Source organism: Oryctolagus cuniculus, chromosome X (genome assembly GCF_964237555.1).
Source record: "Oryctolagus cuniculus chromosome X, mOryCun1.1, whole genome shotgun sequence".
In the NCBI taxonomy this organism is placed as follows: Eukaryota; Metazoa; Chordata; class Mammalia; order Lagomorpha; family Leporidae; genus Oryctolagus; species Oryctolagus cuniculus.
Window position 1 is genome coordinate 64,869,502 of NC_091453.1, and position 24,978 is coordinate 64,894,479.

At 40.1% G+C, this 24,978-nt stretch overlaps 1 protein-coding gene across 1 annotated transcript in view; it reads left to right on the top strand.

Annotated features, from left to right (window-relative positions):
* The window catches only part of CHM (CHM Rab escort protein), a 208,804-nt gene that overhangs the window by 16,660 nt on the left and 167,166 nt on the right, over nt 1-24,978 (top strand). Inside the window, exon 2 of the mRNA XM_008272993.4 lies at nt 11,792-11,858. Within this exon, the coding sequence (XP_008271215.2) occupies nt 11,792-11,858 (67 nt within the window). The remainder of the gene's footprint in view (nt 1-11,791; nt 11,859-24,978) is intronic.

Sequence of the window (24,978 nt, forward strand, 5' to 3'; positions counted from 1 at the left end):
GTTTTCTTTGTCTTCCACTTTCTGTCTCATTTTGCCATTCAACCCTGTCCTTGTCTTCATGCAAGAAAGAATTCAGGCATGAGATGGAGAGTAGCGGAAAGCAAAATAGCAAGGTTTATTAGGCTAGGGACATCCATAAGAACAGATGGGCACCTCTCTAGACAGAACCTGAGAAAGAGTGCCCAGTAGGCCAGACTGGGGGAGAGCAAGGTTACATGATTGAGTGGAGAGAATACACCTGGCCAGGCCAGGTGGGTTGCGGCGGGGCGGGGCAGCGGGGATGGGGTGGGGGACTAAGGGGATGGGCCTTGCCTTCTCCTCTTCTCCTCCTGGAACAAAGGACTTTTTGGATGTAAATATGAAAAATTCCTTTCTGAGTTTTCCCCCTGAAGTTATCAGACAGCCTGGCTGGCACCACCCGGTTAGAGGAAGGATGAGCAGGACCCCCTGAAAGGTCGGGATCCCGAGCAGGATATTTGAAATGCAGATACTGGGCTGCACCTGGAAGATTGGAAGATTATGGGGCAGAAGGGGCGGGGACCCCCACCTGGCTGGTTATCGGGTAGAAGGGGCAGGGAAGGATGCAGATACTGGGCTGGCCCTGGAAGGTTAACGGAATGGCTTTGAGATGCATATGCTGGACATAGATGTCTCCTTAGGCCTTTGTCACACACACATAAGCTCATATCTGACTTCCTACCTAACAGTATTTGTGACCAAGCCCCAGATCCAATATCATTCTGTATGTAAACATTTCAACATACATCTAAAAGATAAGGGCTTTCCTTTTTAAGCTAAACAACTGTACCTTCAATCACATACCTTTTACATCTTCAGTTTTTCTTGAGGCATCTATCCATTATATTTCTTTGTTCTTGTGTTCCTTCTGGTTTAGATGAAATGACTTTTTTCTTTAATTTGTAACTCATCTCACCAACTTTCAAATGTTCCTATTCTCTAATCACTTCACTATTTGGTTTTTCTAATTCCAATTTATTGTGCTCCCAGAACTTCTAACATTTTGTCAGTATCTTACCTCATGTTACCACAGTTAGGTTATAGTTTTCATCTAGTTTGTGAGGATGTATTTCTTGTTAGGAAAAGAGTTGCAGATTGGTGCCTCCTCACACGGGGCACCAAAATGTTAGGAAAAGAGGCACAGAAGAGAGAGGAGGTGTACAAGTTTACAGCCAGACCGAATTTATTCAGAGAAAATAAATCCGTAGAGGTAGGTGACCAACTGCCCGAATGCACATTGATGGAACACAGGGCAGAAGGCCCGGATTGGGCCTTTTTATATATTAGGAGAGCTAGGGATGGGGATCAGTAGGGAACAGCAGGAAGAAGGGAATTCCTGGAACTGGTCTTTCAGGTGGCTGTGGGGGTGGGATATGAAGGCAATAGAATGTGAAATTCAAGGGCAAGGAATACATTCCAGTGTTTATTTTTTGGGCAATGAGTGGAATGGCTGAGGCTTATGTCTTTGTCCCATCATTTCTCACATGATTTCAATGTCTGTTGGGATGTTATTTTCCTTGTTATTCTCTTCTCTTACTGTACACTGCATGGGATTCAACAGAGATTCTTTTGTGCTGCTCATTTTTAAATGAGGTTTCCCTCTTTTTTTTGTTAATAAGGAATATGGGCCAGGATAATTTTCCTAACTTCATAACTACATTTTCCTCTTCAGGGCTTTCATGAAATAATCAAACATGTAGCCAAGATGTGTGATCTGCTGACTCTTAAACTCCCCCAGTATTTCTGGAATTTCTTTCCTTTGTGCCTTTTCCTTTTTCTATTGAGTTTTGATTAGTTTCCCAACAGTTACTCCTTGATGCTGGATTAGTATCTGAAACTGGTTTGTTGGTTTCCAAAGTTCTTGTCCCTCCCCCCAACCTAGCACTCCCTCTGCCCTCCTCCACAGTTGAAGGCTGCAAAGGCCCTTCCCTGGGCTCTGCTTTTCCCAGAATAGCCTGCCAAACTTCCAGTGAAAACGTGACTGAAAATTTGGGATGTTCTGGTTTTCAGGACTTTTGGAGTTTTCTGATGCTTAGTGATGTCAAAATTTATTTTGTGTTTATTTCCTTTGGCACACTTTCTGATATCATGTGGTTCTTACAGTTTTGGGTGGTTTGTAATGAGCCACTACATTTTGGAGTATATATTTTATCACCTAGCTTTGTTGTAGATGTCGAGCCTGGGTGTTTGAATTTGATATCCTGGTTGCACTGTCAGTTTGACACCTTTGCTGCTGCTGCCATCTTTTCAGAATCCCATTTTTATTTTTCCGTTCATTAATTTATTTGAGAGGGAGCGGGAGAGTGAGAGAGACAGTGTTCCTATCCTATCTGCTGGTTCCCTCTCCAAATGCCTGCAAAGGGCCCCGGGCTGGGTCAGGCTGAGCTAAGCCGAAGGTGGAGCCAGGGGCCAGGAACTCAATCCAGGTCTCCCACGTGTGTGGCAGGAACTCAATTACTTGAGCCAGTATTGCTGTCTTCCACAGTCAGTATTCGCAGGAAACTGGGGTCAGGAGCTAGAGCTGAGTATTGAATCCAGGCACTTGATATGGGATGTGTGTGTCTTAATGGGTGTATTAACCACTAGGCCAAATTCCCACCCCTTTTTATTTTTCTTTGTTTTTAAGTTATTTTAAAAATTCATTTGAAAGAGAGGGAGAGATTATTCATATACTGATTGATTCTCTAAATGCCCACTTGGGCTTAGCCAGGCTAGAGCCAGGATCCCAGAACTCAATCTTGGTCTCCCATGTTGATGGCAGGGACCCAAGTACTTGGGCCAGCACCCTCTGCCTCCCTGCTGATTATCAGGAAACTGGAATAAGAAGGTAAGCCTAGGTGCTTCTATATGGGATGCAGGTGTCCTAAGGAGGGGTGAGATTGGGGGTGGGAGGAGGAAGGATCTTAACCACTTTTAGCAAATACCTGTACCCTTTATTTTTCAGTTTTAAGTAATTTGCCCAAGAACAGAGGCCAAACTGTTGATTTAGCTTTAACTCAATATTCAAAATTTGCAGCAAACCTTTTAGGTCACTTATTGGAAGCCCTTGGTTATATTTACTAAGGATATCTTGAGGAAACTGGATTCAAGAGAGGTTAAGTGACTTAACCAAGATGCCAGCCATGTAGTGTAAACCTGAAAGCATGAAGCCAGGCCTCCTGACTCTTAGTTCAGTACTCTGAATACTGAAATAATGTTCATGTTTTTAGCCATTCCTTAAAACTCACACTATCCTGAAAAAAAAAAAGGGAAATGTAATTAACATTTTAATAGGTAACATGCTTTTCTAAAAAATGAAAACAGGAAATATAGTTAACATTTTAATAGGTAACATACTTTTCTAAAAAAACGAAAACAGGAATATAGTTAACATTTTAATAGGTAACATACTTTTCTAAAATTCTAAAATTTACATAGATATAAATGCAGCGCTTTCTCCAATGAGGGAGGAATCTATAGATTTAAAATTACTACGCTTACTAATATGTTTGGTATTTTGTGTGCGGGGGGGGGGGGGGGGTCAAAATCACTAAAAATAATCAATTTGAAAGTAATATTTTTATCTGTAAATTTTTGTAGTTCACTAGGCTACTTACAGTTCTTTTTCACTTTTAAGATAGCTACTAAAGAATAGACAAAAGATTAACTTTCAATATACAAATTAGGATAGCAGTCAACAAAATAACTTAAGATGGGTTGAAATTTAGTTTGTCCTCATTTTTGATGTCTTGAATGGCTGCAACACCAGTTAAGTATATAGTCTAGTCTTTCCATTGTTCAACCCAGTCAGTTTTGGACTAATGTTCTTTATGTGTTGTTAATAAGGGTGTGGAATGTCTTTTCATAGAATTGTTTAAGTTGTAAAACAAAGGTTGTAGATCTCTAAAAGCTTGTTGTATTCACATATTTTTCTTCACCAGTAATTGTATTTTTTTCCTTAAAAAAGAAGTTATTCTTTATAAAAGTAGTCACAGTAAATTTTCTAGTTCTATGTAATTTTCTTTCCATTCTGGTCTTCACTAGTTATAAATAACACATGAAATGACTTTCAAGGTAGAAAGCAGGAATCCATTTTTGAAATGTTCTATAAAATAAAGAATGATTTATGGTTTCATATGATTTGGGCTGAAAGCACTCGGGCTTTGCTAGGTCATCAAAGTCCTGTCAGGGGAATCTATTATTTATTGTTCGATGTGATGGGGGTGGTGTAAGTACTTTATTTTATGTTTATCTCATGTAAGTATAGTGTTAGGAAAAATCAATTCCAGATACTAATACACTTTTAAGAGTATATCATGGAGAACTGTCTTAAATATTACAGTGGTGAATGATGAGGTTCAACATTAAGGATTTAGATTAAAGGGGGATTTTGAAAAATGAGTGAATAATGGTTTCATTCTTAAAATATTTTAGGTCAGATTCTTGGAAATACTAATTTTATACCTTTTTGGTTCTGTTTTTAGCCTAGCTCCTTCATTTGATAATCAACATCTCTATTTTATCTAGACAGGTTTTGGAAAATTGCAGAAAGTTGGGGCCACACCTGCTGTTATGTGATTATATAACAGATCCAAAGCTTCTCATATTTTTTTTCTCATTACCAACTTTGTAACAATCTCAGCTGAGAAGCGTGTGATGGAGCAAACCTCAATTTCTCCCCATTACAACTGTGTAGGAATGCTAATTAAATACCTAATATTTACCTATATTTAATAAAAATGACTTGCTACTTAAAGTTGATTTTGCCTCAGAATGATGCACATTTCCTATAATCCCGATATATGGTAGAGCAAATTTTTTGGTATCACCTTACTAATGAATTCAGTAATCATATAATAATGTGAAATGTTTAAATGGTATTCAGTATTTGATGGACTTTCATAGAATACATATAGAGAAGGCTGTTTGACTTTTTAAAGACAACTTTAAGTTGTTAGATTTTTAAAAATTATGTATTTATTTTATTTACTTGAAAGAGAAACAGGCTGATAGAGATCTGTCCTCTGGTTCATTCCCTAAATGCCCACAATAGCTGGGATGGGGCCAGTTTGAAGCCAGGAGCCCAGAGTCAATCCAGATCTCTTACGTGGGTGTCAGGAAGCCAAGAACTTGAACCATTACCTGATAGCTCTCAGGATGTGTATTAGCAGAAAGCTGGAACCTGAAGCAAAGCTCAGACTCAAACCCGAAATGGGATGCAGATTTCTTGTCGTTAATCTTTGAAGATAACTCAAAGTATAACTTAAGTATATAGTTAGCAAGTGATAACCTCTGTTTTTCCCTCCAAATAACTAATATTATTGAAGGAGTTGGAAGAGGATGGAAGAGAAGCAACGTTTATTGAATATCAGTGACATCCCAGAAGATGCTAAGGGGTTTATTATTTTATACCTATACTCCTAATGAGGCATGCAAGTAGTATTGGCCCCATAATTATAGTTGAAAACATTGTACTTATATATTCATGTTCATACATTTTAAAGAGTATTTCCAACGGAATGTTGTGTGATTCAGTTCTCGTTTAGGGTATCTGTTTCTAACTCATATCTGGTTTTTCCTCATGAGAGAGACTGTAAGTCTATATGTGTTTCATATAAATTCATTGCAAGGATTTTTGTATGAATTTATTGATTCAGAAGTTAATTTTTTAACCATTAAGATGTTGAATTTTGAAATTCATAAAGGGTTTAAGTGCTGCTAAAATCATGTTTATGAATTTTAAACAAAACACTTTACTTTTTACTAAATTACCAATAGAATCAAAAATTTAAGTATATAACTTTTCCTAACAAGGATTAAAAAGAACCCCAAAACTTAAAGCTCCAGTTTTACAAAGTTCACCTTCCATGCTGTGATGGGTTTTTTCCCCTTGGAACACTGATTTGACCATGCTGTTCTGGCTAACATCCTTTCAAGACTCCAGCTTACTTAGAAGTTCAAGTTCAGAGTTCACAATTGGGTTTCAAAACTCCCATTCTCCCTCCCCCCCTTCATTGTGTTGTGGTCAGAATACTCAACATGAGATCCACTCTCTCAGGAAATTTCTCAGTGTAGAACACAGTGTTGTTAACTATAGGCACTGTGTTGTGCCGCAGATCTCTAGAACTTACTCTTCTCATAGAACAAACTTTATGCCCATTGGTTTGCAACTCCGTATTTGCCTCACCCCCAGAAAAATGGTAAACCACCTTTCTACTCTTTGATTCTATGAATTTACCTATTTTAGATACTTGTTAAAAGGGGAATCATGTAATATCTGCCCTCCTATGGCTGGCTTTATATTTTTGCAGCATTATTTATAATAGTTAAGATGTGAGAGCAACATATATGCCTACAGAGGGAAGAAGGGCTAAGAAAAATATGGGATGTCCGTATCATGGAATATTGCCTCTTAAAAAGAATAATGAAGTGCTGACCCATGCTGCAACATGGATAACTCTTGAAAACTTTATGTTGGGTAAAATAGGCCAGGCTAGTCACTCTTTTTCCAAGCATCACCTTTTGGTTCTCCCTTCCTTTACCTTTTGCTGGGAATGTTCACTTCTACTTTGCTTTTTCTTTCTTCTACACTCTTTAGTTTGGGTTGATAAAGATCCTGAAAGACCCAGCTAGTGTCTTGTCTATGGGCTTTCCATGACCCCCCCTCTACAGAGGGAATCTATTCCATTGTATTCTCATAACAATTTTTAAAAAAAAGATTTATTTATTTATTTGAAAGGCAGAGTTAGAGGCAGAGAGAGACAGACAGACAGACAGAAGGTGAAAGAGAAAGAGAGGTCTTCCATCTGCTGGTTCACTCCCCAAATGGTGGCAACAGCTGGAGCTGGGCTGATCCAGAGCCAGGAGCTTCTTTTGAGTCTCCCACAAGGGTGCAAGGACCCAAGGATTTGGGTCATTATCTACTGATTTCCCATAGCAGAGAGCTGGATTTGAAGTGGAGGAGCAGGGACTCAAACCAGCACCCATACGGGATGCCTTTGTGGGGAGCAACTGGGAGCAACTCGGACTAGACTAAGTTACTGGAATTAAGACTTACTCTATGCATCTGCTCTCCCACAATATGGCGCTGAGAAGGGAGTAACAGCTTCTACACAGCTGCCTCCAGTTCAACCAATAAACTGTGGGACCTGCTCCTGATTGGAGGAGAGCAGCATACTTGGCGTGTGGGTAGCAGAGTTGGGATTGGTGGAAGAGGACTATAAAGGAGGAGAGAGACAACACGCACCAGGAACATCTAAGGGGAACATCTGAGGGAACACCTGTGCAGCCCCCGAGAGAGCCGGCCGGCGGTGTGCCGCTCCCCCGCGGAAGTGGGGAAAGTGGCAGGGGGAACCGCCCTTCCACGGAGGTGGAAGGGACGGTAGCCAACCCGGGAAGAACCAGCAGCAAACCTGGGGAGGGCCGAGCAGACGAAAGAACAGCGCAGGGTCCTGTGTCATTCCTCCACGAAGAGGGGGAGCGACATGCCTTTTCCTATTTTTTTTTTTTCCTTCAGCAAATATATAGAGAGGATCTACTATGTACCTCCTATGTTCAGGAACTGTGTTTACTGAATGAGAGGGAAGAAATATGAAATCTTGCCCAGGAGAAGACATTGTTAACTGTAGTATTCATTTATTATTTTAATAATTCTAAGCATGAAGATAATAGGCCCTTACCATTTCACACTGGAAAAACCTATCCATTTCACAAAGTTGCAGGGATGTCTGGATAAAAGTATTAAGGAAAACCAAAAGTCATTTTGGTTTTATGTAATTTGGACTCAGATCATGTTCAGTATTGAAATCCATTCTTGCTTTTGCTTTGTCAGCAGGGGCTTACTCTCGCAGTGTTGATTGCAGCCATTGAAATAACCACATTCATATCTGCTTACCCAAAGTAACAGCTATTTGAGGTCAAGTGAAGGAGAGTAATTTTATTATTGTTTGCTACTGGAGTTGGCATCTGCTAAAAATAGATGTGTGTGTGGAGTAGAGTGGGGTGAAAATGTACTGTCTCTGAAATATCTTTCTGTAGGATAGTAAGAGTAGATATAAGTGTACTTCAAACACTTGTGGAAATGGAATTAAAAGATGATTTTTTTTGGTGCAAAAGAATTTTGAAATCCATGCATATAAGAGGTCTTCCAAAAGATTGGAAATGTGTATTATGGCTGGTTAGTGCAATCATGTTCTACATTGGAGTGCCTGGGTTCAATACCCAGTTCCTGACTCCATCTTCCTGTTAATACAGACCCTAGGAGGCAGTGGGGAGACCCAGGTAATTGGGTTCCTACCCCTCAGGTGTGAGACCTGGATTGAGTTCCCGGCCCCTGGCTCTGATCTTGGCTGTTGTGGGCATTTAGGGAGTGAACCAGTGGGTGGGAACTCTGTCTACTTCTTCCTGGTCTCCTACGTGGGTGCAAGAGCCCAAACTCTTGGACCGTCTTCTGCTGCTTTCCCAGGCCCTTAGTAGAGAGCTGGATCGCAAGAGGAGCAGCTGAGACTTGAACGGGTGCCCATATGGGGTGCTGGCACTGCAGGTGGCAGCTTTACTTGCTGTGCCACAGCACCAGCCCCCCAAAATAATGTCCTTTAATTCCATTTTTTTCCATGAACTTTTTGAAGTTCCCTCATTGTATTCATAGGGCAAGTGCCCATGCTGACAACTGAGCAATATTATGAGGTAGATAGTGATTTCACTTCGATGTTTGTATGTATGAAGGAAAAAGGGCTCAGAGAAGTTAAGTGATTTTTCTGATGCTGTACAGCCAGTTAAGTAGCAGAACTAAGATTTGAGCCTAGGTTTGAGACTATGTCCATTTCATTATATCACTGTAGTGCCCTTAAATTCTCAAACTTATGGCTTGCTCGGAGGTAGTGAATTATGTTGGTATTTTGCATTGGAGGTACCAAATTACTAAATTATTTGACATTTGGCAAGTTATTGGACCTTTCTGAACCCATTTCCTCACTTGGATGATACTGCTTTCCTCTCAGAATTATAATGAGAAATAGATAATATTTGTGAAGATCCAATGCAAAGCACAAAATCCTATACTAATGTTTGGCATTGTTATCATTGCTGTCATTATACATACACAAGAACATTATTGTTAGCATGCTAATTCTGCATCCTGAGTATTTCTTCACTGTTATTCTTTTAATTGAGCTACTTATCAGCTTTTAAAACACCATGGCGCCGGCGCCGCGGCTCACTAGGCTAATCCTCCACCTAGCGGCGCCGGCACACCGGGTTCTAGTCCCGGTCGGGGCGCCGGATTCTGTCCCGGTTGCCCCTCTTCCAGGCCAGCTCTCTGCTGTGGCCAGGGAGGGCAGTGGAGGATGGCCCAGGTGCTTGGTCCCTGCACCCCATGGGAGACCAGGAGAAGCACCTCGCTCCTGCCATCGGATCAGCGCGGTGCGCTGGCCGCAGCGCGCCAGCCGTGGCGGCCATTGGAGGGTGAACCAACGGCAAAAAGGAAGACCTTTCTCTCTCTCTCTCTCTCTCTCTCACTATCCACTCTGCCTGTCAAAAAATAAAAAAAAAAAAAAAACAAAAAAAACACCATGGCGGGACTGCACTTCATTAACAAGGAAAGTTGTTTAAGTGTAGTAAAAAGTTCAAATGGTCTTAAGGTATACAACTATTATAATAATGTAGTTTTAAACTGATCTTCTATATATTAAGAGAATCGAAAATGAATCTTGATGTGAATGGAAGGGGAGAGGGAGTGGGAAAGGGGAGGGTTGCGGGTGGGAGGGACGGTATGGGGGGGAAGCCATTTTAATCCATAAGCCGTACTTTGGAAATTTATATTCATTAAATAAAAGTTAAAAAAAGAAAAAGAAAATAAACACAGCCCAAACAGTTCAGAGAGAAAGATAGCAGATAAATAGGTCTTCAAAGATGTGTTACAAAATATTTAAAAATATAGAACAGTTCCTAAGGTATAAAAATTTGTAGGACTCAATATCAGTATGATACATGTACATGTGAGAAGACTTCAAGAAGTTTGAGGAAAAAGAATTAAAATATGGTTATTTTGGAAAAAATGCTAAAAAAATAATAATGTAGTTTTAACTGAGGAACTGAGTATGCTTAGCTATTTAAAATTTTCCTTTCTCCTATTTCTGTCTACACCAAACATTCTCATTTTTTTCTTGAATTATATCCAAATTTAAGATTAGACCTTTATGATGGCTTGTTTCCGATAATTGATATTTAATGGTTATATTCAGTACATTTGGTCAGAACTACTTTTTTTGAACCAGACATTATATACCCACAAAGCGTTCAACACTGGAAAACTAGTTCCTCTGAGAAGTCATCTGGAGCTTGTATTTAATGTGGTTTTAAACTAGAGATTGTGTCAATTGCTTCCATGTGCATATTACTTTTTATATAGAGAAGGTAACCTTTCTCTTTTCTTGAAATCTTAGCTGCTTGGTGTATAGTTTAAATCCTTGCCAAAATAATGGTACTATTTCTTTTTCTACTAGGTGAAAATGCCAGAGGATCAGGATGTTTCATCATAGTGAAAGTTACTACTAACACCATAGAAATGCACTAAATTTCCCAAACATGTTTTATTTGTATGCCTGACATAAAAGATTTGATAGCCTCTATCAAAACGGTAGATCTCATGGTAAAAAGTTATAGAAGAGTCTTAAACTTATAACATAGGGAGTTAACTATCAAATGTAGCTGAAAACCTGACTTTTTCAAATTATAAGAGCATTCTTTTTATAAATGTTCAGATTTTTTCTGCTATTATTGGTAGTAAAATATATGGCCTTTTGTCATAATCAGCTTTGTGGTATGACTAAATTTGATTCCAAAGCAGTGATGTTTTCTTTTCAAACTGCTGTATTGACCAAAAGGCAAAATGATATATCTGTAAATTACCTCTTTTTAAGCTAGTGAACATACTTCTTAAAATAAAAAAAAAAAAGTATGCCTTTGTGGTATTGTGGCTTTGGCATTAGATCTGAGTTCAGATTTCAGCTATAGAATCTCTTTTAAAGAAAGCATCAAGCAAAAATGTTAACATGTTTGTGTTCCAGATTATTTTTTTATCCCTAAAATGTGTTGCATGGATACTTATCTCTCAGAGCAGTTGAGAGAATCAGATGAACTAATTGTGAATGTGGTTCCTAAATAACAAAATTCTGTGTGAACAGCATTCTTACAGTTGCTCATTTTTTGTGATTGGCAGATAAAAAGAATTTAAGTATATTTATTTATTTATTTTTTAGAGATTTGTTTATTTATTTGGAAGGCAGAGTTAGAGAGGCAGAGGCAGAGAGAGAGGTCTTCCATCTGCTGGTTCACTCCCCAAATGGTCAAAAATGGCCATAACTGGGCCGATCTGAAGCCAGGAGCCAGGAGCTTCTTCCAGGTCTCCCACGTGGGTGCAGGGGCCATCTTCTGCTGCTCTCTCAGGCCATAGCAGAGAGCTTGATCGGAAGCCGAACGGCTAGGACTCGAACCGGCGCCCATATGGGATGCCGGCACTGCAGGCGGAAGCTTTACACACTACGCCACAGTGCTGTCCCCTTAATATTTTTAAAAATATCTTTTCTGCATAATATGATGTTCAGTGTTGGCATATGTTTAAGAAACATCTAATAATGTAATATAATAACTATATGCTTTATAATTTTGAACACAAGGTTGTGTCTCTTGCAAAAGTATTCTATACAGTAAGAACATGTTTTGAACATTTTGTGGAAAATGTGTGTATAGATATATATTTCTACATTCTAAATGATATAGGTATGTGTTTTTATAGGTTTGCCTGAATCCATCATTGCGGCTGCATGTTCAAGAAGTGGACAGAGAGTTCTGCATGTTGATTCGTAAGTTTTATCAATGGTAGCATTTAACACTTGCTAATATCTATATAAAGATTAAAATTTAAATACATATATGTTCATGTGTGTGTATATATATAGATCATGTAAACTTCTCAATTTAGATGAAAGATAGGACTTATTTGATTTTCACAAATAATGTATAAAATATATAATGTGTATTTTACTATTCTGTGAAGTAGTGTTCCACTTCCTTTGAGAATAGACCAAATGCATTGTGTCTTTTATCATGAATGGTTTTGTTTTATAAATAATAATTAACTCTTCAAGAGGCTTGAAACCATCATCATCCTCTGTTTCTTATATATATGTGAGGGTATATACAATATATATTTGTCCTGTTTATTGAATTTTAACTATACATTGTGTCTTATTAAATAGCTCTTGACAATGAGGTTCTATTTCTGTGTGCATACTATTAATCTGGTCTTTTAAAAAACTTTTTATTTCAGAATTGTTTTAAATTTACAAAACAAAAATTGTGAAGTAGTGCAGAGTTTCCATTTACCCCATCCTCAGCTGCCCCCACTGTTAACATTTCATATGCTCACATATATATATATATATATGTTTATAGTTATATATACTCATATAGTATGTTTGTCACAACTAATGAACCACACTGGGCTTTCCCTAATTTTTTTAATCCAGTTAACCTCTATCACTCTCAATCTCTAGTAATCAAAATTTTGTTACTATATTTTATTTTAAATTTTTTAAAGATTTATTTATTTGAAAGGCACAGTTACAGATTAGCAGAGGCAAAGAGAGATTTTCCATCTGCTGGTACACTCCCCAAATGACTGCAATTGCCAGAGCTGGGCTGATCTGAAGCCAGGAGCTTCTTCTGGGTCTCCCACGTGGGTGCAGGAGCCCAGGGACTTGGGCCATCTTCTACTGCTTTTCCAGGCCACAGCAAAGAGCTAGATCAGAAGTGGATCAGCTGGTTCTTGCCGGCGCCGCGGCTCACTAGGCTAATCCTCCGCCTAGCGGCGCCGGCACACCGGGTTCTAGTCCCGGTCGGGGCGCCGGATTCTGTCCCGGTTGCCCCTCTTCCAGGCCAGCCCTCTGCTGTGGCCCGGGAGTGCAGTGGAGGATGGCCCAGGTGCTTGGGCCCTGCACCCCATGGGAGACCAGGAAAAGCACCTGGCTCCTGGCTCCTGCCATCGGATCGGTGCGGTGCGCCGGCCGCAGCGCGCCGGCCGCGGCGGCCATTGGAGGGTGAACCAACGGCAAAGGAAGACCTTTCTCTCTGTCTCTCTCTCTCACTGTCCACTCTGCCTGTCAAAAAAAAAAAAAAAAAAAAAAGAAGTGGATCAGCTGGTTCTTGAACCAGTGCCTATATGGGATGTCAGCACTGCAGGCGATGGTTTTACCTGCTACTCCACAGCGCTGGCCACGTTGTTATATTTTAGACTTCATATTTGATTGTTATAAAGGTGAGCCAGTAGATTTGGAGTATGTGTTTCTTAAAGTTCATCAAAATTTAAACTTAGAAAAATCTTGGGGGCTGGCATTGTGACATAGTGAGTAAAGCTGCCACCTGTGATGCCAGCATCCCATCTGGGCATTGGTTAGAGTCCCGGGGGGATCCACTTCATAGCCAGCTCCCTGCTAATGCACCTAGAAAAGCAGTGGAGGATGGTCCACGTGCTTGGGCCCCTGCTCCCAAGTGGGAGACTGGGAAGAAACTCCTGGCTTCAGTCTGGCCCAACCCTGCCATTGAGGCCATTTGGGGAGTGAAGCAGCAGACAGAAGATCTCTCTCATTCTTCTCTCCCTCTCTTTGTAACTCTGCCTTTCAAATAAATAAATCTTTAAAAAAAAAAAACTTAACTAGCAAAAATATCTAGAATTATGTTTTCCCCTTAAAGTTTTTTAATGAGGAAATTAATGGAAAATTCACGTTTACTGTAAAGCCTAGTTTAAATTTTCCCAATTCTTGCATCCCTTCAAAAAAAAAAAAAAAAAGCCCAATCTCCCATCTGTGTATTTTATCTTGGGACTTTAATTGATCATTGAATGGGAATAGAGCAGAAAGAAAAAATTAACTTTCTACTTTCTATTAGATAATTTAAAAAATATTTAATTTATTTATTTGAGAGGGAGAGACAGAGAGAAAGGTCTTCCATCCATCCACTCCCCTAGTGGCCACAACAGCCAGAGCTGAGCTGATCCAGAGCCAGGAACCAGGAGCTTCCTCCGGGTCTCCCATGTGGTTACAGGGGCCTAGCACTTGGTCCATCTTCTGCTGCTTTCCCAGGCCATACCAGAGAGCTGGATCAGAAGAGGAGCAGCCAGAACATGAGCTGGCACCGTAGGTGGAGCTTAGTCTGCTATGCCCGAGAACCAGCCCCTTCTATTAGATATTAACTACAAGTTTTTCCAGAATGCCAGAATAGAAAATAGAATTATATTTGTCATAGTTTATAGTGCCTTCCCAGATATTATCCCTTTGTAAATACGTAGAAATCAAAAACCGCATTAGCTAATTTATACTTAACCCTTTCTAGTTTTAGTTTGAAAGCATATTAACTCCTCTGTTGCATATAATTTTTTTTAAGATTTATTTTTATTTATTTGAAAGGCAGAGTTAGAGAAAAAGAGAGAGAGAAAGAGAAAGAAACCATCTAATGGTTCACTCTCCAAGTGCTCAGGAACTCCGTCTGAATCTCCCATGTGGGTGGCAGGGACTCAAGTACTTGAGCCATCATCTACTGCCTCCCAGGATGGAAGCTGGATTGGAGGCAGAGGCAGTATTATGGATCCAAGACACTCCCTAGAGGAATGTTGGCATCCCAAGTGGTGGCTTAATTGCTGCACCATAATGTCTGATTGTCTCATTACTGTATATACAAACTGCCAATGTTAATATCTCAAGTCGGTTTTTTTTAACATCATGAATTAACATGCTAAAAAGTCTGCCACCTTGAATGCCTAGGCATTGGGCTGTATGCTTTAAAATGCTTAATAAAATAAAAATTCAGATTTATTTCTGAGCATCATAGGTAATCTAAATTGGAAATAAAATACTTTCCACAAATTTCTCAAAGGTCTGATGATCATGAAAGTTACCTTTTGTTGAACTTGTACTGTATGCTAGTCAGCATGTTACTTTCTTTACACCTGTTGTGTAATTTAATACCCATTACAGCTAAGTCAGATTGGCGGCATTATCTCCGTTTAATAAATGGAGGCATAGAGAGATTTAGTGAATTTTCAAACATTAAATCACCAGTATGGCATCTAACTTTAAATTCAAATTTATTTTGTGCTTTCTTATTCTTTTTTTTTTAAGATTTATTTATTTATTTGAAAGAGTTACACAGAGATAGGAGAGGGAGAGGGAGAAGTCTTCCATCGTATGGTCCACTCCCCAATTGGCCGCAATGGCCGGAGCTGTGCCAATCCGAAGCCAGGAGCCAAGAGCTTTTTCCAGGTCTCCCACGTGGGTGCAGGGGCCCAAGGACTTGGGCCATCTTCTACTGCTATCCCAGGCCATAGCAGAGAGCTGGGTCGGAAGAGGAGCAGCCGGGACTGGAACCGGTGCCCATATGGGATGTGGGCGCTTCGGGCCAAGGCGTTAACCCGCTGCACCACAGTGCCAGCCCCTGTGCTTTCTTATTCTAGAGTTTGAAGTTTTCCCATAATGAGGCCTATTTTAGAAATCATATAGGGTTTATTGATACTCCAATGAAGTTTGGTTGGGATAATAAGTAGTGAGACATTACTTTGATAAATGGTGAGTCAGTTAGAAAAGCTTTATGATGTGGTTGCTTTAAGATGTTACAGCTTAATAAATACATCATTTCAAAGTGACTTTTTTCTGTTATACATTTTCAGAATTTTTGGCTTTTGAACATTTCGACACATATAGGTATTGATTCTCCCAGATCAACAAACAACTACACTTATTAGAGGGTAATGGTTGTCCCCTATATTATTGAGGTCTCTTAATCTCAGTCTGTCCTGAGACTTGGCTCTGGGTATCCTACTGCCTGACATCTTCATCTAGAAATTCCACAAGCACTTTAAAGTTAGCCTGCCTAATACTAAATTCATGGTATCTGTGCTCACCTCAAAGCACACAAAACATGAAGAAAACATCTGTTCCAAGTCTTTTAGAATGGCAACATCATTTGTCTAGTTGCTCAAATGAGATGCTTGGAAACTTCTGATTTTCTCTACTCTTTGTCTTCTTAATTTATTAAATCACTGGGTTCTATAGATAATGATGATGATAATTGCTAATATTTATTGAGTTAATCTAGATACAGTGCTGTGCACTCTGAAAACATAATTTCATCGACCTATTGAACTACTTTTCTTGTTCAGATCCTCTTCCTTTCTTAGCTAGGTGAGTGCATAGCTGTCTAGTTACCACATTGCAGCAAGTCACATCGTTCTGCTGCATGAAACCCTTCAATGTCCTTCACAGAGAGAGACAAAGAAAGAGAAAAGGATGCTGGTTCACTCCCCAAATGCCCCCAACAACCAGGGCTGGGCCAGCCCCAAGCCATTAGCCTAGTGGCTGAGACTCAAGTACTTGAGCCTTCATCTATTGCCTTCCAGGATGTGCATTAGCAGCAATCTGGATTGCAAACAGGCTGTCTAGGACTCAAACTCAGTGCTTCAGTATGGCATGCAGCTTAACCCACTGTTGCACAATGCCCACCGCATGTTTTCATGAATTTGACTACCCTAGATACTTCAGTTTTTGTCTTTTTGTGACTGGCTCATTTCACTTAACAGTGTCCTCAGGTTTCATCCATGTTGTTGCAAATTGCAGAATTTCCTTACTCATTGTTTTAGTGATTTATTTATTTATTTCAAAGGCATAGTTAGAGAGAGAGAGGTATCTTCCATCCACTGATTGACTCTGCAAGTGGCTGCAATGGCCAGAGCTGGGCTGATCCAAAGCCAGGAGCCAAGAGCTTTTTCTAGGTTTCCCACATGAGTACAGGGCCCCAAGCACTTGGGCCATCTCTTGCTGCTTTTCCAGGTGTATTAACAGGGAGCTAGATCAGAAGTGGAGGAGCAGGGACTTGAACCGGTGCCCAAATGAGATGCGAATATCACAGGCAGCCATTTTACCTGCTATGCCATGGTACTAGACCTAGGATTTCCTTGCTTTTTAAGACTGAATATTATCCTCATGTATGTGTATACCACATTTTGTTTACCCATTTATCTGTTGATAAATATTTGGGCTGTTTCTACCTCTTGACTATTATGAAAAATGCTACTATGAGCATGGATGTGTAAATGTCTTTTCAGGATCCTGATTTCAATTCTTATGGATAAATACCCAGAAATGGGATTCCTGGATCATATGATAGTTACATTTTTAATTTCTGAGAAACTGTCATGCTATTTGCCATAGAGACTACATCTTATTACAGTCCCCACTAGCTTTCTGTGCTTTGACTCCACTAGAAAGTTGTATGTGGCCTTTTAAGCCACAATTCCTGTGTTCAGATCTTCGTTTCTCCACTTAACAAATATGTAACCTTTGGGACATTTTTTTCTATACCTCAGTTTTTAAAAGGTCATGGAGAGTAAATTTGCCCTTTGGTATACATATGGTATTTGTTCTAGAACACCCATCCTTTGTGAACACCAAAGTCTGAGATTGTTCAAGTCTTTTATATAAAATGGCATAGTATTTGCATATAACCTATACACATTCTCACATATACTTTAAGTCATCTCTATATTGCTAATACCTAGTACAATGTCAGTGCAATGTAAATGTTGTTGTACTGTATTCTTCAGGGAATAATGACAGGTAAAAAGTCTGTAACCTGTACAATACTGGTATTTATTTTCAAATGTTTTTGATCCATGTTTGCTTGAATCCATGGGTGTGAAACTCACCAATATGGGGTGTTGTCTATAATATATGATTGTTGATAGGATTAAATAATCTAATACTGCCTTGGTGATGTTTGTGCCATCTACTATGACACTATTGCTGCTATTGTTACTACTGCTGCTATTACTTCTAGTAGTAGATCTAAACAGTGGGAAGCCAGAGAAAGGAATAACTAATTCTATTTGTGAGATTTGTGGAAAGGTTCACAGAGGTGACATTTGAGCTAAGTCTTGAAGGATGACTTGGGGTTTAATGAAGTGTGCTGGAACATTCTGGAAAGAAGGAATGTATTGAAATGACATGTTAGGCTATCAGTGGTGAGAATTTTAGTGTGGCTGGAAGGCAGACTAGGTGAATTGGATTGTTGAGAGTCAGAACTAGAATTATACTGGATCCATATTGCAAAGACTGTATGTTTTGAAGTAGGGAGCATTAACATTTCTCCTTCATAGTTTTCTTTAACACCTTTCTGGCTTCCCCTCAAATGTGTATTCTGTCTTTTAGCATGTCTTGTCAGCTTTGCTTTTAAAACATCCAAATCTAGCTCATTTTTTCTGAACTCATTCTTCCTTCCATATATTCTTTTTTTTTTTAAAAAAAACCCTTTTATTTAATAAATATAAATTTCTAAAGTACAACTTTTGGATTATGGCAGCTTCCCCCCCCCATAACCTCCCTCCCACCCGCAACCATCCCATCTCCCACTCCCTCTTCCATCCCAATCTTCATCAAGATTAATTTTAATTATCTTTTTATACAGAAGATCAACTGGGTATATACTAAGTAAAGATTTCAACAGACTGCACCCACACAGATAAAATTTACTGCAGTACTACTCTATCCCCAAGTACTTGGCTTTTCTTGCCTCTCCTTGCTTACTGTGCTCTACTATAGTTGTAATAATGCATTCTTTTTTCTTTCTTCATATTATTTGTTCCTTTTATTAGTTTCTTTATCCTTGATCTTTCTCTTTTAAAATGTATTTGAGAGGCAGCAATAGAGATAGGGAAGGAAGGAGGGAGGAAGGGAGAGAGGATGAGTGAGTAAGAGTGTGAGAGAGAAAGTGCCAGCTCTATCCACTTGTTCACTTCTCAAATGCTCACAATGGCTAGGGTTGGTCCGGGGCCAGAGGTGGGATCTGGGAACTCACTTCAGATCTCCACCTGATTTCTTAGCCATTATTGCTTCCTCCCAGGGTTTGTATTAGCATCAAGTTAGAATCAGGAACTGCAGCTGAGAATTGAGCCCAGGCACTCAAACATCTAACTGGCATCTTAACCACTAGGTTATGTGTCTGCCCCTATCCTTGATCTCTCTTAAAGAACCAGCTTTTGGCTTTGTTTATTCCTTGAGGAGTATCTGTTTCTTATCTAATAGCTATCTATGTTCTATCTATATTATTTCCTTCCTTTGAATCACTGTTGGTTTTCTTCTGACTTCTTGGATTAAATTCTTAGATTTTTATTTTGAAGCCTGGCTTTTTGGTTTATATAATCATTTATGACTGCATTGTTACCTGTCAAGACTGCATTAGCTGCATCCACACACACACAGACACACACACAGATCTTCCATCCACTGGTTTCCTCCCCAAATAGTTGCAGTGTCTGGTGCAGGCCAGGCTGAAGCCAGGAGCCCAGAACTCCAACTGGGTTTGCCAGTTGAATGGCAGGGGATCCAAGTAACTGGGGCAGGTTAGCAGAGAGCTGGATCAGAAGCAAAGCAACCAGCATTCAAACAGATACTCTAGTATGGATTGCCAGTGTTCCAAGTTGTGGCTTCTCACTGTACTACAATGCCAGCCCCTCTATGAATTCTAAGTGCTTTCTATTAGCCAGTATGATTTTTTCTATGTTCCATTGGTTATTCAGATTTATATTTTTAAGTTTCCAAAAATATTTTTATTTCAGAATATTTGTTGAGTTTTTAATTCTTATACTCATGATAGAACATGCAAATGATAAAAAAATAGTTGTTTTTGTACCTTTTCCTTCCTTGCTGAACCTCCCTCTCTACCCTAGTCCTACCTCCTGGAAGCAGCTACTGTTGCCTTTTTTGTGTCCAAAAATCATACTGTCCAGAGAAAGAAGTAGATTGTAAAAAAATACCCATTTATAATGTGTATATTAGATTCGGTGTAGAAACCTTCCCAGCAATTAAACACTAAAGATCCCTCATATTGCCTTTTTTTTAATTTTTTGACAGGCAGAGTGGACAGTGAGAGAGAGAGACAGAGAGAAAGGTCTTCCTTTGCCGTTGGTTCACCCTCCAATGGCCGCCGCGGCCGGCACACCGTGCTGATCCGATGGCAGGAGCCAGGTACTTATCCTGGTCTCCCATGGGGTGCAGGGCCCAAGCACTTGGGCCATCCTCCCCTGCACTCCCTGGCCACAGCAGAGAGCTGGCCTGGAAGAGGGGCAACCGGGATAGAATCCAGCGCCCGGACCGGGACTAGAACCTGGTGTGCCAGCGCTGCAAGGCGGAGGATTAGCCTAGTGAGCCGCGGCGCCAGCCCCTCATATTGCCTTTTCATAGCCATGTGGATTCCCCCTCCTTTTGCTCCTCTCACCCAAATTCTTAATTCCAGTGAATGTGGTTTCATCTCTATAACTTCGGCATTTCAAATATGGAATTGTATATTATATGAACTTTTGACATTGTTTGTTTTTAACTCAGCAAAAAAATCCCTGGAGTGTTGTCTAGGTTGTTGTGTGTGGCAATGGTCTGTTTTATTGCTGAGTAGTAGTGCATGTTATGTGTGTATCTTATTTAGCCATTCACCTGTTTAGTAGCACCAGGGCTGATTCAAAATTTTGGCTACTACAAATAAAATTGCTGTATGAACATTCATATATAGGTGTTTTTGGTTGGTTGTGTGTGTGTGTGCATAAGTTTTCATTTCTCTGGAATAAATTCCTAGGAGTGCAACTGGTAGACCTTATGGTAATTGCATGTTTAGCTTTTTAAGCAACTGCCAAATTATTTTCCAGATGTCTAATCCATTTCATAGTCCCAGCAATTTATGAATGATCCAGTTCCTCTCTATCATTGCCAGAAATTTGGTTTTGTCACTTTTTTAAAGTAACTCTAATATGTGTATAGTGATATTCATTGTGATTTTAGTTCACATTCTCTCTTTTATTTTAGCTTTATTTAATTTATTTGAAAAGCATAGTGACAGAGAGGGCAAAGAGGGGAGAGAGAAAGATTGATCTTCCATCTGCTGGTTCACTCTCCAAATAGCCACAATGGCTGGGACTGGGCCAGGCCAAAGTTAGGACCCTGGAACTCATCTGGGTCTCCCACATGGTGGGAGCAGAGACCCAAGCATATGGACTGCTTCCCCCTCCCCTGCCTATCCCGCCTCTGCTGCTTTCCCAAGGTGCATGAGCTGGGAGCTGGAGAAGTGGAGCAGCTGGGAGTCAAACCAACAGTGATGGGGTCAGTGCTATGGCGAAGTGGGTTAAGCCTCTGCCTGCAGCGCCAGCATCCCATATGGGCACCAGTTCATGTCCCAGCTGCTCCTCTTCTGATCCAACTTTCTGCTGATGGCCTGAGAAAGCAGTAGTAGATGACCCACGTGCTTGGGCCCCTGCACCTGTGTGGGAGACACAGAAGAAGCTCCTGGCTTTAGATAGTCTCAGCTCTGGCCTTTGCGGCCATTTGGGAAGTGAACCAGCAGATGGAAGACCTTTTTCATTGTGTCTCCCTCTCTCTGTCTACAACTCTACCTTTCAAATAAATATATAAAAAAATTAAAAAAAAAGACAGCAGTGATATGGGATGCCAGCATTGTAGGCAGTAGCTTAATCTGCACTGTAATACCAACACCCACATTTTCTTAACAGCTAATGAGGGTGAACGTTTTGCATATCTTATTTATTATCTGTACACCCTCTTCAAGAAAATGTCTTTAGCTCTTTTGCCTATTTTCTAATTGTATAGTGATACTTTTGAGAGTTCTGTATACATTCTAAACAAATGTTTTTTAACTCTTAGGGTACTTGATTTCTAGCTTAATTACATTATTTTCAGAAGGTGAGCTCTGTAAAATATCAGTTATTTAGTATTTTTGAAAATTGCTTCGTGGTATAGAATTATATGACTCCATGTGGCTTAAAAATAGTGTGTTTTCTCTAATTGTTGGATAAGGAATTCTGTATGTTTATTAGATCAGTTAATTTTGTTCCAAGCTTCTGTTATCTGATGTTATAATTGTTGAGTATATTAAAACCTTCTTTGCTGATTATGGAATTACTAGTTTTTCTTGCAATTCTATTTTTTTTTGCTTTATATATTTGGAATGTATATTAATAGAGGCATGTAGGTTTAGAATTATGATGTCCTTGTATAGTTATTCCTTTTTCCTGGATAATACTTTTTGCTTTAAAGATGACTTTCTGTTACATTAACCTAATGACATTAGGATTCCTTGTATTATTCCCTGATACCTTTCCTGCTCTTTTATTTCTAGTCTTTCTGCATCTTCATCTGTCAAGTATGCCTATTGAAAACAGCATATAACTGAATTTTATTATCTTAATTTAGTCTGACAACTTGTCTTTTAACTGAATTTAGTTTGTTTAAATCAATTGTAACTTTTGATTTAACTGAGAGAAAGAGAGAGATGGGCAGATAGGACTCTCATCCACTAGTTCACTCCCCAAATGACTGCAACATTCAGTGCTGCAACAGGCCAAGGCCAGGAACCAGAAACTCAATTGAGGTCTCTGACGTGGGTGGCAGGGACTTAACTACTTAGCAATCATCTGTTGCCTGCCTCCCAGGCACAAAACTGAAATTGGAAGTGGAACCAGGACTTGAATCCATATACTCTAATATGGACTGCAGGTGTCTCAATTGGTGTCTCTTAACTGCTTGCCCAAATGATTACTCCATTAATTGTGATTGACTGAATTTGGATTTTTCCCATCATATTTAATGCCTTCTCTTTATTCTGCCTTTTGTTTTTATTCTCCATTTAATCTTTTATTAAAGGGATAGAAGTATTTAAATTCTTCCTCTATTTCTACAGTTGCTTTAGTTATATATGAAATATACTTTTGGCCGGCACCGCGGCTCACTTGGCTAGTCCTCCACCTGCGGCACTGGCACCCAGGTTCTAGTCCCGGTTGGGGCGCTGGATTCTGTTCAGGTTGCTCCTCTTCCAGTCCAGCTCTCTGCTGTGGCCCAGGAGTGCAGTGGAGGATGGCCCAGGTCCTTGGGCCCTTCACATGCATGGGAGACCAGGAGGAAGCTCCTGGCTCCTGGCTTCGGATCGACGCAGCGCCGGCCTTAGCGGCCATTTGGGGGGTGAACCAACGGCAAAGGAAGACCTTTCTCTCTGTGTCTCTCTCTCTCTCTCTAACTCTGTCCAAAAAAAAATATATTTTTATTCTTTCAAAATAGAAAAACCTTAATTTTTTCGCATATAATTCAAACTGAACTATCAAGTTAATGAAAGTGTTTATTACTGTTCTATCTATCGTTATCTAGCATTTTGGTAGTGCTTTGATTTTATATGCCTTGTTCTTCCTGTTTTATTTCTTTTTTAAAATACTTTTTAAAAAGATTTGTTTATCTGAAAGGCAGAATTAGAGAGGGAGAGACAGAGAGAGACAGAGAGAGAGAAAGAAATCTTCCATCCGCTGGTTTTCTCCTCAAGTGGCTGCAACAGCCGTAGCTAGGCTGGTCCAAAGCCAGGAGCTTCTCTCCCATGAGTACAGGAGCCCACGCATTTGGGCCATCCTCTAATGCTTTACTGGGTGCATTAGTGGGCATCTGGATTGGAAATGGAGCAGCCGGGACTCCAACTGGCGCCCATATGGGATGCTGGCATTGCAGGTGGCTTTACCTGCTATGCCACAGTGCCAGCCCTTCTGTTTTATTTCTTTAACAGTCCGTGCCTATCTCTGCCTTCATATATACTAGTTTCTTGGCTTATTTTTCATTATAGGGCTATAACACTGTTACCTGAAGTTCTTTCATCTTTAGTTTTTTAGTGGTCCACTTTGTCGTCTTTATTTCACCTTAAAGCACAAATTATAGTTTACTCAGTTTTATGATTATACATTAATAATGATATTCTCTCACCTTTTTGTCATCTGGATTCTGGCTTTTGAAAAGTTTGCTGTTAATCTAATGTCATTGTTTTGTAGTTGGATTCTCATTTCTGTATGATTGTTTTATCATTCCTTTTTTTAAAGATTTTTTAAAATATTTATTTATTTTGAAAGGCAGAGTTACAGAGAGGCAGAGGCAGAGAGAGAGTACCTTCCATCCGCTGGTTGACTCCCCTAACGGCCACAATGGCCATAGCTGGGCCAATCCAAAGCCAGGAGCCAGGAGCTTCTTCCGGGTTTCCCACGTGGGTGCAGGTGCCCAAGCACTTGGGCCATCCTCCACTGCTTTCCCAGGCACGTTAGTAGGGGGCTGGATTGGAAGTGGAGCAGCCAGGACTCTAACTGGTGCCCATATGGTATGCCAGCCCTGCAGGCGATGGCTTTACCTGCTATGCCGTAGTGCCAGCACCCTAAAGATTTATTTTTATTTATCTGAAAGAGAGGTAAAGACAGAGAGGTCTTGCATCTGCTAGTTCTCTCTCCAAATGGCTGCAACAGCCAGGGCGGGGCCAGGAGCTTCTTTTGGTTCTCCAACATGGGTGCAGGGGCCCAATCATTTGGGTCATTCTCTGCTGTCTTCCCAGTCATGTTAGCAGAGAGCTGGATCGCAAGTGGAGCAGCCAGAACTCAAACTTGCGCCCATATGAACGCCAGTGCTGCAGGCTGGGGCTTTAACCCATTAAGCCACAGTGCCTTCCCCTATCATTTTTTTTTATTTGTAAATATACTGTCTCTTATCTGTGTGGGTGTGGACTTTGTTTCATTAATCCTGTTCCAGACATGTTCAGCTTCTTTGTATCACATCATTTATGCCTTTTATTGACAGGAAACTTCCTTGATATTTCTTTAGACATTAATTACCTTTCTTTTATTCTTCCTTTTGGAAATTCTGGAAATATATTGGGTCTCCTTATATTTTTTTCCCCTCACTTGGTGAAAGACAAACAATTACAAAGTACCAGGGTAAGCTTGCCTGTGGTTTGGGTAGCAAAGAGTGAGTTTTCTAGACTTCCTTTTTGGTGTTTCCTGTCTTGATATTACATAACCAGTTCTCTGCTTACTGTACTCTGCCTACTTTTACAGGGTGGGGAGGGTTGGGGCAGAGCTCT